General features: G+C 38.0%; 1 protein-coding gene across 1 annotated transcript in view; it reads right to left on the bottom strand.

The window, feature by feature from the left end:
- Nucleotides 1-18,020, bottom strand: part of ZMAT4 (zinc finger matrin-type 4) — a 358,266-nt gene that overhangs the window by 36,324 nt on the left and 303,922 nt on the right. Inside the window, exon 6 of the mRNA XM_045986974.1 lies at nt 16,586-16,682. Within this exon, the coding sequence (XP_045842930.1) occupies nt 16,586-16,682 (97 nt within the window). The remainder of the gene's footprint in view (nt 1-16,585; nt 16,683-18,020) is intronic.

The following is an 18,020-nucleotide window of genomic DNA, read 5'->3' as shown; positions in this document are numbered from 1 at the left end:
TTACTTTGTCCTTGCCTCAGCCATTGTGGACATCGTGGCATCAAAACTTCAGCAAGACTCCCCTGGCAAAAATCAACCATTACCTCCTAGGTGACAAACTCTGGGTTTTTTAGTCTTCTTCTTACTTGACCTTTTTGTATTTAGTGACTCTGAACTAAAATGTTCATTTCAGCGCAACTCATTCTTGAAATGTTTTTCTTCCCTGGCTTCTAAAGCACTAATATCCTGTTCTCCTACTTAGAAAAGAAAGACAAAATGTGTCATTATGAGAAAAGGTACTAGTTTCTCTTCCTCTGTCACCCATGTGTGTGTGTGCATGCATCAATGTGAGTGTATCCTTGGTCTTCTCTATACACACTCCTTGAATGATCACATCTATTTCCATCTCATCTCCTTCAAAAATCTGCTATGAGCTGATGATTCCCAATCTCTATCTTCAGCCATTATTTATTTTCAGAACTCCAGACCCATAACCCCAAATGCCCACTGGCATCTCCAACCTAGTTACCACTAAACTTAGCCCCCCACAAACTGAACTCATCCTTGTTCCCCAGCTCATCTCATCCAAGAACTTTTCTCTGGTTATTCATGTCTGCACTCACCACTCCCTTCTCTCAGTTCTTTGAGTGATATTAAGTAAAATCACTCCCTTCTATTAGCATTGTAATGCTCTTTTGTTGTGTTTGTTTATTCATTCGTTTTCTCCATTAAACTTTATGCTTCTTGAAGGCAGGATCACACTACTGGCGGGTCTTATATCCTCGTGATATCAGACATTAGCTAGACATCCAGTAATTATACATAACGGAACTGAATTGAGAATGCTCAAGTATTACAGCTTTAGGAAAGGAGGACATGCCAGGAAGTCATAATTATATCTGCTATCTAAATCCAAAGGTATCAGGTGCAATTCATTTTCTTTGAACAACATAGTAGAAGAAATAGGTTTAAAGTAAAAGTAAAAAAAAAAGGAAGAAGAAGAAGAAGAAAGAAAGAAAGAAGAAAGAAAAGGAAATGTTCTAAACTAGATTTTATAATTTGACTTAGAAAAATGTTTTAAAGATTGTTTTGGTCTGCATAATTCTGCATGACTTGATGTATTTCCCTCCCCCTCCAACTCTCTGATTGCACCCACACAGAGGGAAACATGATTTATTAGACTACAGTGGTTCTGTCCTTTGACTCTGAAAACCAGTCAGAGACTACAGCAGTGGGGAGGAGGCTCAGAAGCAGAAATAGGACTCCTTAGCCCCTTCCCACCCCTACCTTTGTTCCCCATGGTCAGACCACCTACAGGGGCAGATATTGGCCTCTGCCCAGCGGCCAAAGGAGGAGTCTTCCTTATTCTCTCATCCCAGTTTCTGCCAGACTCTCGGAGACCACATATCTACTATCTCTTCACCTCTCCCTGACTAAAATTGATAATGGAGTTTCTTATTCCTTGTCTTTCCTAAGCTTAAAAACAGGTAACTCATGAGGTCAGGTGCATCTATGATTATCTCAGAAGAGTTGAAATCTCGGCTTTATGAGCACTAAGCTAGAGAAGCCAAAGAAATCATAATGCACAAAGTTGTGATAGTAAGGGAGTCCAGAAATATTTTGTGTAGAAAAAATATTTAACTCATTAACTCATTTTATTTAACTCATTTCACTTGTCTTTATATACATTCAGAGTATAGGAAAGCAAATATTATCTCTTTGGTCTTGCCTGGCCCTGGGCCCAAGTTTGCCCTTGCCAAGTCTCAGGTCCCTCTCCGGCTTTCTCTACCTGACTCAATGATGCCCCCCCATATTTCTATCTCAGGCCACTCACACCTAAACTTCTCACAGGTAAGATTCTCATATTTGCTATTTACACAATCCACATCCCATTATGCCATTATCCCTAGGACTTCTATGAGAAAGTAGACAACAATATTTTTTCCCCCTCTGGTAAAAAGTAATTTGGCAATTAACTGGCAGGTGTGGATGTGGGGAAGGGTATCACCGTGAGAGAAGAAAACAAGTCCCTGAAATCACATCATAAGGCAGGTCGAGTGTGACAGCCTGTCACATCTCTCCTGAGAATGAGGAAATTATTCACAATTAGCAGAGAATATTGTGAAATGATATTCATGATATTCATTGACTTTAGTCATTCAAATCCTGTGCTGGCCTCAACCCTAATTAAACAGTTGAGAAAAGAAAGAATATTAATTGTTGAGTATCCATTCTGGGCCCAGGATGAGATATTTTAATCAAAAGATCCAGGAATAATCTTACTTCTAGGTTAAAAGAAAAATTACCCACATGGATAGTAAAAAAAGACGAAACAAAACAAAACGAAAGAAAAAACCTGCTTTCGAACAATAAAACGGTTCTTGTGATGAAAATCTGATTCAGTCTTACTCTTTTATCTGTGCATTATCTTATAGGAGCTAATCATTTGCTATCATTTCCTAGAACCACATACTAGAGAAAGTGTTATAAGCACAAAGACAGAAAGAATCCTTAGAGTGGTTTCTAACAGAAGGTGGACAGATAAATGTCTCTAATCATCATTCTTTGATCACAAATGTCATTTATTCATAACATAATTTTCTTTTCTGGTTTCTTCCCTCACTTAGTAGCAATGAAATATCCTATTAGGTGTTACAAGACTTAAATTACCATAAATAAGTAATAAGGGCTCTTCAAAAAACAAAAAAAGAACACAGAAAACGTGAAGTTTTGAGGAAAGAAAGTAGTTTTTTGGGATAAGGCCTTGAAGTCCATACAACAAAACAGCAAGCACTTCTTGGTGCCTCATCTTATTTGTACCTGTTAACCCCTGATGGCTCCTGAGCCTGACTTCTTTCCTCCCTTCAGAACTCAGGTTCGAGGCTAGTTTGGGCACTAAAAGCCACACTTAGAACCTACATTTCCAGTGATGACATCGTGCAGGCGGGCACAGTGGCCCATGCTGTGCCCGGTACCCCAGCCACGCTCCATGGCCAGCTGCTCAGAGAGCTCCCTGACTTTCATCACTGAGAACAGGCACCAGCATCCTCTCCAGGAATTTCAGTGAACCCATGAACTGAGGGATATTTCTGAAATCACAAAGCTTTAGGGCTTAGGCATTTAAAAAATTGCATGAGCACTTTAAAGATAGGAAATGTAACTTATTAATTTGTTATTCCCCACTAAATGATTTAGAACCTATCACACAGTGGGCCTCTTATTTGTTAAATTATTGACCCAATCAGTGAATGTTCCTTCCCCATGACATGTCACCTTACAGAAAACCTACAGACTATGAGTAGACCAAATTCCATCCACAGAAATGAACTCTATAGATGCACTACAGAAATACCACTTCCAGAGTCTAGAAGGTTGACTCATAAGTTACCTGCAACAGGGTTTCTTGAGAGTTAAACTTGAAAGGGGCTTCTCCACATACTTTGAAAACATTGACATATCTTTTCCTTGTATTGATGTTTTCCTGACATATTGGTATAAGAAAGCATGACTTCTTCCCTTCACTTTTTAAAAAAAGATTTTATTTATTTATTTGACAGACAGAAATCACAAGTAGGCAGAGAGGCAGTCAGAGAGGGTGCGGGGGTGGGGAAGCAGGCTCCCTGCTAGGCTTGATCCCAGGACCCCTGGACCATGACCTGAGCCAAACTCAGAGGCTCTAACCCACTGAGCCACCCAGGCGCCCCCTTTCCTTCACTTTTAAAAAGGGAACAGCCTGGGTGTCTCAGTCGGTTTGGCATCAGACTCTTGATTTTGGCTCAGGTTATGATCGCAGGGTTCTAAGACAGAGCTCTCTGTCCGGTTCCTCATTAGGCATGGAACCTGCTTAAGAGTCTCTCTCTGTCTCTCCTTTTCCCCAACTCCTGCACACACTCTCTCTCAATAAACAAACAAACAAATAAGTAAACAAATAAATAAAGGAAGAGATGTCGGCCACTAAATTTCCTGGCCATAGTGAACACCACAGATTACACTTTTATCTGGTCTTTCTTTTCCATGGGAGGCACACTTTCACCTTCAGGCCTCTTACATATTGTGGAGTAACACAATTATGACATCTGGTTCCAAGACTAAGAAACTAAAACCTGTATAGTTGATTTCCAAACCTTCCAGGTCTGGAAGCTGCTGAAGAATCTGAATATTTCCCCTACTCAGCTGCCCTGAGTAAGAATTATGCTGACCTAAACCTGGATTTAAAATGAGTAACTGTAGAATACCCAGCTAAACCCATCTATGACCGAAACCTAAAGTGTCCTTTTCTGATGTAGATACTCAAGGACATAGATTCTAATTTAGTAAGTTGTCTGACCATGAAAATCTTACCTATTAGTAAGTTTATCTTACTTAGCACTGAAAAGATGTTAGGAAACGGAATCTATTATTTCAACTTTATCCATTGTCAGGGAAATAAAATTAGAGGTCTGAAACTCATCTACTTCAAGGTTATTATAAGATCTTTTTGTTAGAACAGAAATAAGTTCGGTGGTGAAGGTTTTGGAAATCAAAAAGAGTAAAGTGCACATGTTATCCTGTTAGGTGACTTTAGAAGAAAGGGCACTTAAATAAGGAAGAGAAAAGACATAGATCTCTGGAGAGTATAATAGCACCAGAGGCTGTGGGTAGAGCTTTGAACTACTTCTGTCCTGAGCTTGAAATATCACCAACATTTCCGAACACTAGCTTTATAGATTTTGATTTGTATTTGACTACTCAGCATGAAATGGGCTGAGATTTTTCTGTGACCCTAAAAGCTATAGAAAAACACACATTTTCTATTTGCTGTTAAGGACTATTAAGAGTGACAGATATACATGTCTATAATGATGGTTATGTAAATTTATATTCTGACCGACGTCCAGATTCTGATTGTATTTGCCTATTCTTAACACAACATAGAATGGTCTAGACAATATTAACTCAAAGAAAAAAAAAACACAAAAATCTTCAAAGTGTTTATCATTAAGTTATAACTTAAAGAATAGTGGTCTAAGCTTAAAGAGATGTTATCTTCATACGCAGAGATCATTTGTTTCCTGAGAAAACCCTTCCAATTCTGAAAGACCAGGCATTTATCAAACACCAAGACTCGAAGTTGATTTAATCAGCTAATGTTGAGATTAGCCAGACTCTAGTATAAGCACACAGATGCCTGAGTAGAAAGAATATACTTTTTAAATAAAATTAAAAAATGAAAATGGGAAAGAAAAATAAACTCATATACTTAGAATGATAAAGAAACTCTATCCAGGGAGTCTCAAAGAATATTAGGATAGTGATTTTTGGAAATTCAGCTAAGAGGATTCTTCAATTTATATTTTTTTCAAGGTTTATAATTCATGGTGTTTGGAGCTAAATGTGCTAATGACAGATGTTTGACAAAATGCAACTTGTAATCAGAGCTGGATAAAGCAGAAAACCTGAGTAGGAGCTGGCGTGTAAAGACCACATGTAATAGGGGATACTCAGATAATGTTCTTTCTGGAGTTGAGAGATTATATATCAAGCTTGAAACTGTTCTAGAAAATGAAGACCCAGAGAAGGTAGAAAGCATGTGAGCACAAGAGACTCATAATGAGGACATTCTTGGAAGGCCTCTCTCAGATCACTCTTTATATCCAGCTGTCTGGTTAAGCTAAGTTTGGGTTCTAAACACTGAGCAGACTTGCACTTGTGTCTGAGTACAGAAGTCCCAACCCTGGGCAAGAAAGGAGAGTTTGCTACCAAGAATTCTGTGACAATCTTGCAGAAACAGTACTTGGAACTGAAGTACTAAATGTTACCTCAACATTCACCTACCCATTCGTTGAGACACATTTCAAATGCAATTTCATTAATATGAAATACAATGAACACTTATTGACAAAAAAACATCATGTCAAGTACTGTACTGTCTATACACTTTAGTATTTTTTGCTATTGCTGTTTTAGGTATTCTTAAAACTCAATTCTTGGCCACCTGGGTGGCTCAGTCAGTTAAGCATCTGCCTTTGGCTCAGGTCATGATAGTGGAGTCCTGGGATCGAGCCCCACATCAAGCTCCCTGCTCAGTGGGAGTCTGCTTCTCCCTCTGATCCTTCTTCCTCCTGTGCTCTCTCTCACTCACTCTCTTCCTCTCTAAATAAAATCTTTTAAAAAATTTAAAAACCCTCAATTCTCACTATAGTTTGTTAAGTTATTTTATTTTTTTAATAATCTGCTATATTTTCCTAATGTGGAAACTAAGTCACAGAAAGGCCTTTGAGTAACATGCTCAAGGTACAGAGTTAGCGGATGGTGGAGCAAGGATTGAACCCAGATGGTCTCATATCCAAACCACTTCATGGCACTCACTTCACAAGCACATGTCCTAATGCTCACCAATCAGATGCAATGACTCCTTCCTCTGAATTCCAACATTTGTACCTCTTACACTTAATATATCCTAAGTGGTTCTTAATTGTAATTGCTTGACTGCATGTTGCATCCCCTCAACTAGCTTTTAAACTTGATGAAATGTATAATTATCTCTGCCTCTCCTTCTGCTGTCCCCAAGACCTGTTTAATGTCCCGCACATAGTAGGCGTTCAATAGATTTTGGTAATGGGATTGAATTAAATTGGGTGAGGGGCTGATCTGTCCAATTACTCACCACTACTCCATCTACACTATGAAAATCACAGCCAAGTGGACCTGCTCAATCCTGTCTTCCACACTGAAGAAAGATGGTAGATTGCTAAACAAGATAATGCAACCACGGGCAAGTTTTCACTTTCATCTCATTTCTTCTCGCTACTTCCCCAACAAAACTGACCTGAATGAAGTGAGATCTTTCATTTACTTAATCCAATTTCCTGGCATTTCATGTTTCAGGATAACCTTTAAGAGATTAGACAAATGCTGGCAAAACTCAATATTCTACTTTAGTCTGGCTAGTAAAAGTCAATGGCAGCTAAAGTTAGTTTAAAAATGGACATACTCTCATTTCTAATGAACTCTGGTGAAATGTGAGAGAAGTAATTATAAGAACTTACAGAAGACCCAGAAGGAGTGCGAGTCCAGAAGCTTCAACTGCTCAGGTGAAGGGCCAAGGTCTACCTTAGAACCTTCCTGACTCCCTCTTACCTATTCTTATGCTTAAGAAGGCCACCAGCATTATGCACCGTATTCATAACTTGGAATAAAGTTAAAAATAAATTTCTTTATCTTTTTATACAACCAACTCCAATCCCTTTTGCCCGAAGTCATAAGCATTTGAAGAGCCCCTCTGTCTTTTGTTTAAGACCAGGCCTGAAGGACACCTCTCTTCTCATAGGGCTAACTCTCCAAGGATTGGTCAGCTTCTGGGCCACCGGGCAGCAGAGAAGTAAACACAAAAGAAGAATCATTTTACAGCCAATCTTCTGGCAGTGAAAAATATTAAAAAAATTAAAGAAGCTAAACCTCAAAGTCATAAAATTGGAGAATGTTAGGAATGACAGAGATTTTGATGACTCCCATTTTCCAGCCCCTTCCTGTTTCAATGAAGACACTGAAGCTCCATGAGGGGACATGATTTGTTCAAAACCACACAGAGAAAAAGAGAATGACTACCACATGCAACAGGGCAAATGTATCTCCAAAACATTACGTTGAGTTGAGTGAAAGAAGCCAGACAGAAAAGAATGCATACTATATTATATTCCACTAAGTTCTGGTGCAGAAAATAAGCTATGGGGACAGAAATCAGTGTTTGGCTGGGTGGGTGAGTGTGAGACTAAAAGGGACCCAAGAGAACTTTTGGTGGTTATGAAAATAATATTCTGTACTTTGATTGGGCTGCTAGTGACGTGGTGGACACAAGTGTCAAAACCCATCCCACTGTACCCCTTAAATCTATTCATCTTGTGTGTCAATTGAGTCTCAACAGACTGATTTAATTTTTGTCGTTGTTGTTGTTGTTGTTATTATTAACTGCCCAGGGTATGAGATGTGGTGCTGACATGGGGACTTTAGCTATGTGTCTCCCAGGCCAGGCCTGGTGGGCTCCACCACTCTCCTTCTAGTGCTTTTTCTTCTCGATGCAAATCCACTCTTTGGAACCAAGTCTTGGTGACTGGTCCTGGACGAATCGCTGAAGCAGCATAACAAAGACAATTCCACAATTGCCTCCATAGTAGTCTCCACAATTAAATCCGAGACACTAAACTATCAGCTAACAACTTCTCTGGAGACAGCCATGACTTATGCAAATTTCAGGCAAGACAAAATAATGATTATCAGTCCCCCCAAAAGGAGGAGGCTGGTAAATGAGTGAGCTAAAGAATATTGGGTACCAGTGGTAATTCTAGAAGTAATATGAAAGAATGAAAATGCTCCCTATTTAGCTCTTCTCAAGCCTGTAAGGGCCTAATGTAGTCACATCCTATAATTATAATGTATCCCTAGGTATGGCGTATATAGCAAAAGCCTGCAAGTGAGACTTGGAAAAATAGAGCTTTCAGGATTGTGCACTAGTGCTATATATAGTGAGATGTATAGCTTTTCTCTGGCTTCTCTGGAATTCTCTCTATAGGCTGTTGTGTCTTCCTTTTCAGAAGTTGAACTCTGTTTCATCAGAGGCCTTCCTCAAAGAAGGAAGGGCTCCTGACAGCAGTGGACTTGAATGTTGTGCCTATTAAAAACAGGGCTAGAGAACACCTCTGACCCATAGGCCTGCCACATCCCTGTCCCTCATGCCTGCAGCAGGCTCCCTGGTTTTGTTTTTGTTTTAATTAAAATTCAATTAGCCAACATCTAATACATCATTAGTTTCAAATGTAGAGTTCAATAAATCATCAGTTGTGTATAATACTCAGTGTTCATCTCATCACGGGCCCTCCTTTATGCCCATTACCCAATTACACCATCCCCCCACCCACCTCCCTCTAGCAACCCTCAGTTTCTTTCCTAGAGTTAAGAGTCTCTTCTGGTTTGTCTCCCTCTCTGATGACTTCCCATTCAGTATCTCCTCCCTTCCCCTACGATCCTCTATGCTGTTTCTTATATTCCACATGTGAGTAAAACCATATGATTAGTGTCTTTCTCTGATTGACTTATTTCCTTCAGCATAATACCCTCCCAGTTCCATGTCAGTGCAAATGGTAAGTATTCATCCTTTCTGATGGCTGAGTCATATTCCACTGTGTGTATATTCACCACATCATCTTTATCCATTCCTCTGTCAATGGACATCTCTGCTCTTTCTACAGTTGGGCTCTTGTGGACATTGAGCAAGCTCCCTATTTACAGTGCCTGGGGTTCCCTTTGGTTAGGAAGGCTTGGTGACACTCCATAAGCCCCACTTCCTAGAAGAGCCATTTTGCACAGCCAGAATCATAATGTGGGATAAGCAAATCAGTTGCCTTAGGTTCTAGATTTCACCCTTGATTTTAAGCTTTTCCTAGCAACTTACAGGTTATCAGCTGAAGGGAAATAACTTGACTCTCTTTGGGAAAGGTGGCTCTGTTTTAAAGCCTGTCATAAGCTCTGCTTATCCCAGTTATTATTGGGTTTATATATATAAATATATATTAATATATTAATATATATTTATATATATAAATATATATTAATATATAATATATATAAAAATATTTATATATATTATATATATTATTGGTTTTATATATATAAATATAAATATTTATATATATAAAACCAATAATAGCTTATATATATATATATATATATATATATATATTATGTTTTTCAGAAAAGAAAACTTTCTTATGAAAAAATACAGCACAATACCAAAGTCCCAAACCTTCTGATTATTGAAGTTCTTGGTCAGGGGCACCTGGGTGGCTCAGCTGGTTAAATGTCTACCTTTGGCTCAGGTCATGATCTCAGGGTCCTGGGAATGGAGGCCCACATCAGGTTCCCTGCTCAGCAGGAAGTCTGCTTTGGATCTCTTTCTCTCCCTCTCCCTCTAACCCTCCCCCACTCTTGTGCTTGCACTCTCTAGCTCTCTCAAATAAATAAAATCTTAAAAAAAAAAAAAAAGAAATTCTTGGTTAGTGCCAATAAACCACATTGAAAATTTCACAAAAAATGTCTAGATCTTTAGCCTTTAGAGACATCCATGCATTGATTTCCTCCTCATTTATTTGTTTGCTTCTAAACATTTCCTGGGGTTTTAAACTACTTTTATTTATTAAAAGTACAGACAAATAAATAAATAAATAAAAAGTACAGACAGTTTTTGATGGTTGCCATATTTGTAAAACTATCTTATTTATTATTGTACACTCCTCAGATAACTAACCACTATCTTAAATGCAGGAACTAAATTCCAAAGAATTTAAAACAAACATATTCCTGGGTGACTGGGTGGCTCAGTGGGTTAAAGCCTCTGCCTTCCGCTCAGGTCATGATCCCAGCATCCTGGGATCAAGCCCGACATGGGGCTTTTCAGATCGGCAGGGAGCCTACTTCCCTTCCTCTCTCTCTGCCTGCCTCTCTGTCTACTTGTGATCTCTGTCTGTCAAATAAATACATAAAATCTAAAAAAAATTCCAGCTCTGAAAATTAGTCTTAATCTCCATTCAATCACTCAATTATTTATTTCGCTTAAGAAATAAATGAATATGATGGGAAAATGAACAATATGAAGGCTTTGTTTGGAGGAGTCATAAAAGCTGGGAAAAACTGCAGAGAAAGCAATGGGTATTGGTATTCAAAGCTTCTTTTCAAAGAAGAATATTTAGAAATTTCTACTAACTTTCAGTCAGCTTGATTTATTCTCTTAGACACTTGTGTCTCATTTTCAACCAACTGAAGTATCAAAGTAAGTAATGACAACTTTTATATCCATTATTTCTAGGTAATATAATGTCCTGAGGCTTGAAGTTTTCCCTAAACTCAAATTTAAGCCCATTATGGGGGAATTGTTCATTAGTCTATGGTATGTACTCATGTGCCTTTAAATTTCATTTTAATCATTTGTACTAATTGACAGACTATATCCCCTGGAAACCCTGAAAAATCTACTAATAGGCAATTGCTTCATATGTCAGTACGATCATTTGCATTTCTAAACCTTTAATATCATTAGATACTAGTGGAGCAAAATTTGACTGCCACTTTGCTGTTTATGATCTTTGCCAAAAAAGAAAAAGTCTCTTTACTACTAGTAAAAAGCAATATGACAATAACGGTATTATTTAATTATTATTATAATAGTAATAGTACTGACGGCCGATAACCTGATTTCTGCTCTTGGGTCTGCCAACCATATTTCTGGGGTCTTGGACAAGTCACTCCTGTGAATCTCAATTTTCTAACATTTGGCCATTAACAGGGATGCCATGTGTATTATATATAGTAACACTTTCAAAGCATTTTAATTTGTTGCTATACCCCAATTGCACAGAAGTTTCACTCCAGTTACTAGCGGGGCACCCTTGCCATATCCGCCATCATCATTGTCGTTGTTATTGCCATCATTATTGGCATAGACAAGGAAGAAGGTAGCCAGAAAAACATGACTGAGGGATACTTATGGAACAAGGTAAGTAGGTTTCACGATGTATTCATTTCCCAGGGCTACCCTAAAAGAGGCACCACAAACTGGGTGGCTTAAAACAACAGAAATTTATTCTCAGTTCTAGAGCATAGAAGTCTGAAATCAAGGCATCAGCAGCTCCTTCCAAAGCTCTAGAAGAGAATCTTCCCTTGCTGTTTCCAACTCCTGCTGGCTCCTGGCATTCCCTGGGTTTGTAGAGAGAATCCCGGTCTCTGTCTCTGTTTTCATGTGGCCTGCTTCTCAGTGCGTCCCAATATCCCTTCCCTTCCTTTCATAAATTCACCATGCTTCGGATCCAGGGCCCACCCTAAATCCAGAATGATTTCATCTTGAGATTCTTAACTGTTTCCATATGCAAAGAGCCTATTTACAAAAAAGTTCACATTCTGAGCTTCTGGACATAATGTTGAAGGAACATTGCTAGCTCCGAGGAATGCTAAAGGCTGACTGGGGACCTGTGTTGAGAAGAATGTTAAGGCTGAAGTCAGGATTAGTAGAGAAGAATACCAGGATCATAAGCAAGGTATGGAAAGTGGACACATACTTGTCATGTTCTTGTCATCATTAAGCATCATTAAGCATTAAGCATTAACTACAAAGGATTGAGACCTAAAGAAGATTTGTCATCGGCCCTGGTCACTCAGTGGCAAAGTTGCACTAGAAATAAAATCTCATGACTCAAAATTCAGTGCTCTTTCCAAGACAAAATTTAATAATCTCTCATCCCAACACCTCTCTAGAAGCTATTACTAAAAATATAAATATAAGACCTTGAAAATTACTGACACCTTAATACTTATATTGATTTAATCGGTCAGATTAGGGTCATTAAGAACCATTTGGCTGACTTCCAATTCCAGCTCTGATACCATACAAACCTTCCACTTGAGAAAAAAATAAAGTTGGATAAAATTTAAAGGGAAAGGGTGCCTGAGTGGATCAGTGAGTTAAGCGACTGCCTTCGGCTCAGGTCATGATCTCAGAGTCCGGGGATCGAATTCCACATCGGGCTCCCAGCTCCACAGGGAGTCTGCTTCTCCCTCTGACCTTCTCCTCTCTAATGCTCTCTCTCATTCTCTCTCTCAAATAAATAAATAAAATCTTTCAAAAAAAATTTAAAGGGAAAACTTTGAAAGCTTTGAAGAATTGGGGCAGCAGATGTCAGTATACTTTAAGGAAAGTATTACTAATAATGAAGGACATTTCATGATGACAAAAGGTGATAAAAAGGGCCAATTCAATAAGAATATTTTGAAAAGTTCTTAAATTTGTAAGCATCTAATAGTGTACCTTTAAATATATGAAGAAAAGGACACCCAGGCAAATCCATATCTACAGTAAGAAGTTTTTTAAGTCCTTCTGTTTCTCATGAATGTAATAAGCAGACAAAAAATCCGTAAGGACATTGAATATTGAACAAGATTAAAAAACTTGACCTAATTGATATATAGAACCATTTATCCAATTACTGAAAAAGGCACATTCTTTTCAAGAGAACATGAAGTTTTACCAAAATTGAACTTTTGCCTGGGGCATAGAGCGAGTCCACACAAATTTTAGGAAATTAAACCATTTAGAGTATCTCCTCTGACCACAGTGGAATCCAGGTACAAATTAATCCCCCAAAATATAAATAGAAAAATCCCTACATATTAGGTGGTAAGCAGAGCATTTCTAAATAGTCATAAGTAGAAGAACTCACAGTAAAATCAGACAGTAAGTTGAAATAAATAATAATAAAAAATACTACCTACTAAAACCTCTAGGATACAAAAAATAACTTGTGGGTTGTAGCTAAATCAATGTGGTAAGGGACATTGAGAGCCTTAAATCCATATATTAGAAGAAAGGAAACAGTAGAAAATTGATGATCTATACTTTCCTATGAGGGAGCTAGGGGGAAATGCAAATTAAATCCACAGGGAGTAGATAGAAAAGAATTTTTTAAATGGCAGAAAAGAACTATACTCAGAGAAAATCAACAAACCCCAGCATTCATTCATCAAAAAGACTAATAAGGATTGATAAACTTCTAATAAAAATGGTCACACTTTTTTTTTAAAAAGGAAGAGACAAATAATATTAGGAATGAGAAATATCCTGCAGACAATTATAAATAAAATAAGGGATATCATGAACAACCTTATACCAATACATTTAAAAATGTAGATAAAATGGCAAATTCATTGAAAAATAACTAATTTAAAATCGATACAAGAAGAAATAGAAAATATAGGCTTGTTTCATTAAAGAAATTAAATTTTTAATAAAAATATTCCCACAGTATAGTCTCCATGGCTTCCCAATGAATTCTTCCTAAAATTATTTATTTATTTATTTTTTACTTTTTTTTTTTTGCTTAAGTTTTATTATTATTTTTTTTTATTTCTTTCTTTTCAGTGTAACAGAATTCATTGTTTATGCACCACACCCAGTGCTCCATGCAGTACGTGAGCCAGGTGGTGGGTAATTATTTATTTTTAAAGATTTTATTTATTTATTTGAGAAGGAGAGAGAGAGCACAAGCACAGGGAGCGGCAGACAGAAGAAGAAGGTTCCCCGCGGAGCAAAGAGAGCTCAGTGGGGGACTCGATCCCATGGGATCATGACCTAAGCAGAAGGCAGATGCTTAAATGACTGAGCCACCCAAGCATCCCCTTCCCAATATTTAAGTAAGAAGTAATAGCAGTTTACTACAAACTCATTCAGGGTTTAGAAAAAAGGGAAGACCTCTCAACTTGTTTAATGAGATTAGCATAAAGTTGATGCCAAAGCTGACAGGGGGATTACAGAAAATCATGGAAGAATCTGTCTTAGAAACACACACCCCCCCAACACACACACAATAGCCATTAGCTATAAGGGCAGATGAAACAGTGACGTGGCAAGGGTTTTTGCCCTCGATTCACTCGTTAGAAAGAGAGCAACCTTGCGCGGTAGGGACAAGTATCTTGTTTACTGGAAAGAAAGCAGCATTGGTAGGAGACGAACCTTTCTAACGTCACGCACATTTATTAAAGCCACCAGGAAAGTAATGCGTTCTTTTTCAAAATTCATCATTATACTCTACTGGCAGTCCTCCATGCCAGGCCTGTCTGTAGTAACTCAGAGAGATGGGAGAAGCAGAAGCCTGACACTGCTTCAGTCCAGTCAGACACTGCTAAGTCCAGTCCTGGTTCTGCCATTTTTGGCAAGGGGATGTTCAGTTAGTTCTTTGGTCTCCCTTAGCCTTCGTGTTCCTGTATAAAATAATGGGTTAATGCCATTTATCTGAAGGTAGTTCAGAAGATTCAATGACAGAATGGATGTGAAAAGGCCTGTACGTGTGGAGAGGGAAAGAGTCTCCCGAAGCTGGAGATACTACATGCATGATGTATTTAAAGAATTTGTGTCCCTTAAAGTCACTATTCTCTACCATTTTCTATTTATTAACAGCAATAAACGCATGTCCCTGAAAGACTTTCACTGACGGTTGCAGCTACCTGAAATGCATCTCTGTGTCCATCAGATGCGAGTGGGTTAGTTCGCATTTGGTGCCTCTTACAACGTGCTAGTTAGAGAAACAATGGAGAGACTGTCTGGGGTAGGGTCGCAGTGTCAGTATTCAATATAAGCATTCTGGGTACCCCACTACAAATCAGAAAAAGTCTTCTTTTTTGAAGAATTACCTTGATAAAATCCTCTGGGGGTGGGTCAGAGTACCAGCAAGTCATGAAAGGGACTTTGACTCATGAGAAGGCATAAACTGAGGGAGGTCTGAGAGTCCATCACTAACTCTGGGCTTAAATTTCCTCACCTACTCTAGACCCCTGAAACTTATGTCTTTATAATACTTTTGTAAAAAAAAAAAAAAAAGTCCTTGTCTGGAAAGCACCTTCCTCATACTCCTGCATAGAAAATTGTTACTCGTTCTTTTAGAATCACACATTCATTCCATCAAAAATGTTTATGAAGCCCTTCATACGTACTGAGTACCAGTGAGGCACCAAGGTTATTAGGATGGTGAGCAAAATCAGACCATGACCTCATTTATGTGCTCAGGCTCGGACTCTGTACAGATGTCCCTGTCAGTCTTGCCTTGGTTGCTCCCTCCTGGGTACTCAAAGCTCTGGGTGTTCACAGTATTAGAGAACAATCCCTGTGTTCACATGACTATTTCTCCAGCCTGGAAGGGAGCTAGGTCTGCAAGAGAAAGACCTAATTCAGTTCAGCTTTTCTTCCCCAGGGCACACCTCAGAGTCTGACATGTAGTGGGCACTCGATAAATGTTTGATGACTAAATCATTCATTATTCATGAGGTCTTGATACAGTAAAATCTGTTGAATGATTCTGGTAATGAATATGAGAGAAATCAAAACAATTACACTTAGGAAAATTACATATTTTTGAGATATTTTTTGTTTTTTACTTTTTTATTAGATTTTCTTAGTAGTCCTAACAGCTATTCTAAATACTTACAAAGCTAACATCACTGATCTTTTTTTAAAGATGCACAGTATAAATATAGTTGAAATTATGCCCGATAGCCTATTCTGGTTTAAAAACTATGAGAATTTGGGAGGAAAAACAGAACGAGCTCTCATTTAATTGGGAATAGCTATGCATACAAATAACTTACGATACCAGAGAATTTGTTAGATTTCTGTACTAATCAACAATTTTCACCTAGAAATGGTAAATGGTAGAAGATATTCATAGAATTTGACTTCACAACACCGAAGTCTGGCACATCTCCCAAACAGAAATAACATTGTTTATTTTAAAACACTTAGTATAGATCTAAGAGTTTCCCGAAGTTTGTGAAAATGTGCTGAACTGTTCTTGAAAAAATTAAAGAATGAAAACAAGCAGATGAAAGAGCCTGTCATTACTTGTGCTAAAAAAGGAGAAGCCATCTTTAATTTGTGCTAGGCAGGCTTCCCTAAATATCAGGGGAAATTTTGAGATAAAGAGATGTGGCTTCCATTGACTTATTTTGAAATAATTAAAATGTTTAGCTTCCCCCCCCCACCATGCTATAAATTATATACAAAAGGACCAAAGGGTGAAAGCATGAAAGTACCTACTTGGTCTGGTGTTTCGATCCTTTCAGATGGGCATGATACTGTTCTATGGAGTTTAGAGAGACACTGCAGATGGTACATCTGTAATTGCGCCTCAGACCTGCGGACAATAGACACACTTGATTAGCTGCATCCTTGCCATCACTACCTGAATGAACCCCAGAATCTCTAAAAAGTTCTGGGCAGAGTATCTAAATGAGCACCTGGTCTACCCCACCAACACTTCAATCCTTACAAAGCTTGGCCAACATTTCCCTTAGTAGAAGTTAGAAGCAGGCTGCTCCATTTCTGGATGCCTAAACTTATTATGATGTGGCAAATTGAACGTAATTTAAAAAGGGGGGTGGGGAAGGAAAGAACATGCTTCCTGAGATACAAAGTTTCTGGACATTTTGTAACCCAAACAAAGACAATTCTACTTTTTCCTTTAAGGCATATAGACATGGTATGTTGTCATATCTGCAAAGAAATTTGAGACTTCAGAGAAAAACTCTGTCTTGATTACTCTTTCAACCCTATTCCAATGCAAAATCACAAATCAGCTTTAGACCTCATTCATTGGAATTCTTCCAGGATCATCTTATAAAATGCAAATACCCAAGAGATGGATAATAATCTAATTCACATAAAAGCTTACTTTCCACCAAAGAGTTTTAAAGAAAGTTATTCATTAATTTGTTTATTAATTTAATTCATTCAATTCATTCATTAATAAAGTATCAACTTTGGACCAGGCACTAGGGATTCTGAGATGAATAAGGTGTTCTTTGCTTTCAAGGAGTTTAGTAAATATGTTGACTTCTTTATAACATTGATTCATCTAGAGTCAAATGTGTTAGAAAGTAGCTTTAATCAAACTTTAAACATTTGCCACAGCTCAGAGACCCCATGAAATACATTCCTTCTGCTAGTGTGTCCCATCAGAGTAGAGAGAAAGATAAGCTTTGAGTCGTGATCTGAAAGTTTGAATTTAAATCTTGGCTCCAGTCATTCCTGGTTGTATGATCTAGGGGAAATCATGCAATTTCTTCCTGGTCTCAACATGAAGACAAAACCATTCACATCACAAGGTTCCTGTGAGAATTATGCAATAAATATATTAAAATGCTTATCAACTAACAGTTGCTATTAATTTTGCTCCAACATTCTATGTCTTACCATTGGAAAGCCAGAATTATAAACAGTTGTAGCATTTTTCCCCCTGATGAATGCATAGCATTTTCTTTCTAAGAAACAAAATCATTCTCATTTTTCTAAAAGGAAAATACACAGCATTGGTAGAATTGTGTAACCTACAACCTGAGTGACTTTATATAAATTAGTTGACTTCTCTGGACTTCTCATTCCTTAAAGGACCGTGGGAAGGACTGAGTGAGATAATGCATGTATGAAAGAGTATCTGGTACATAACAAGTGTTTAACATAAATTAGCTATTAT

This window comes from Meles meles, chromosome 2 (assembly GCF_922984935.1).
Source record: "Meles meles chromosome 2, mMelMel3.1 paternal haplotype, whole genome shotgun sequence".
Taxonomy (NCBI): Eukaryota; Metazoa; Chordata; class Mammalia; order Carnivora; family Mustelidae; genus Meles; species Meles meles.
This window is presented reverse-complemented; position numbering and strand designations above follow the sequence as displayed.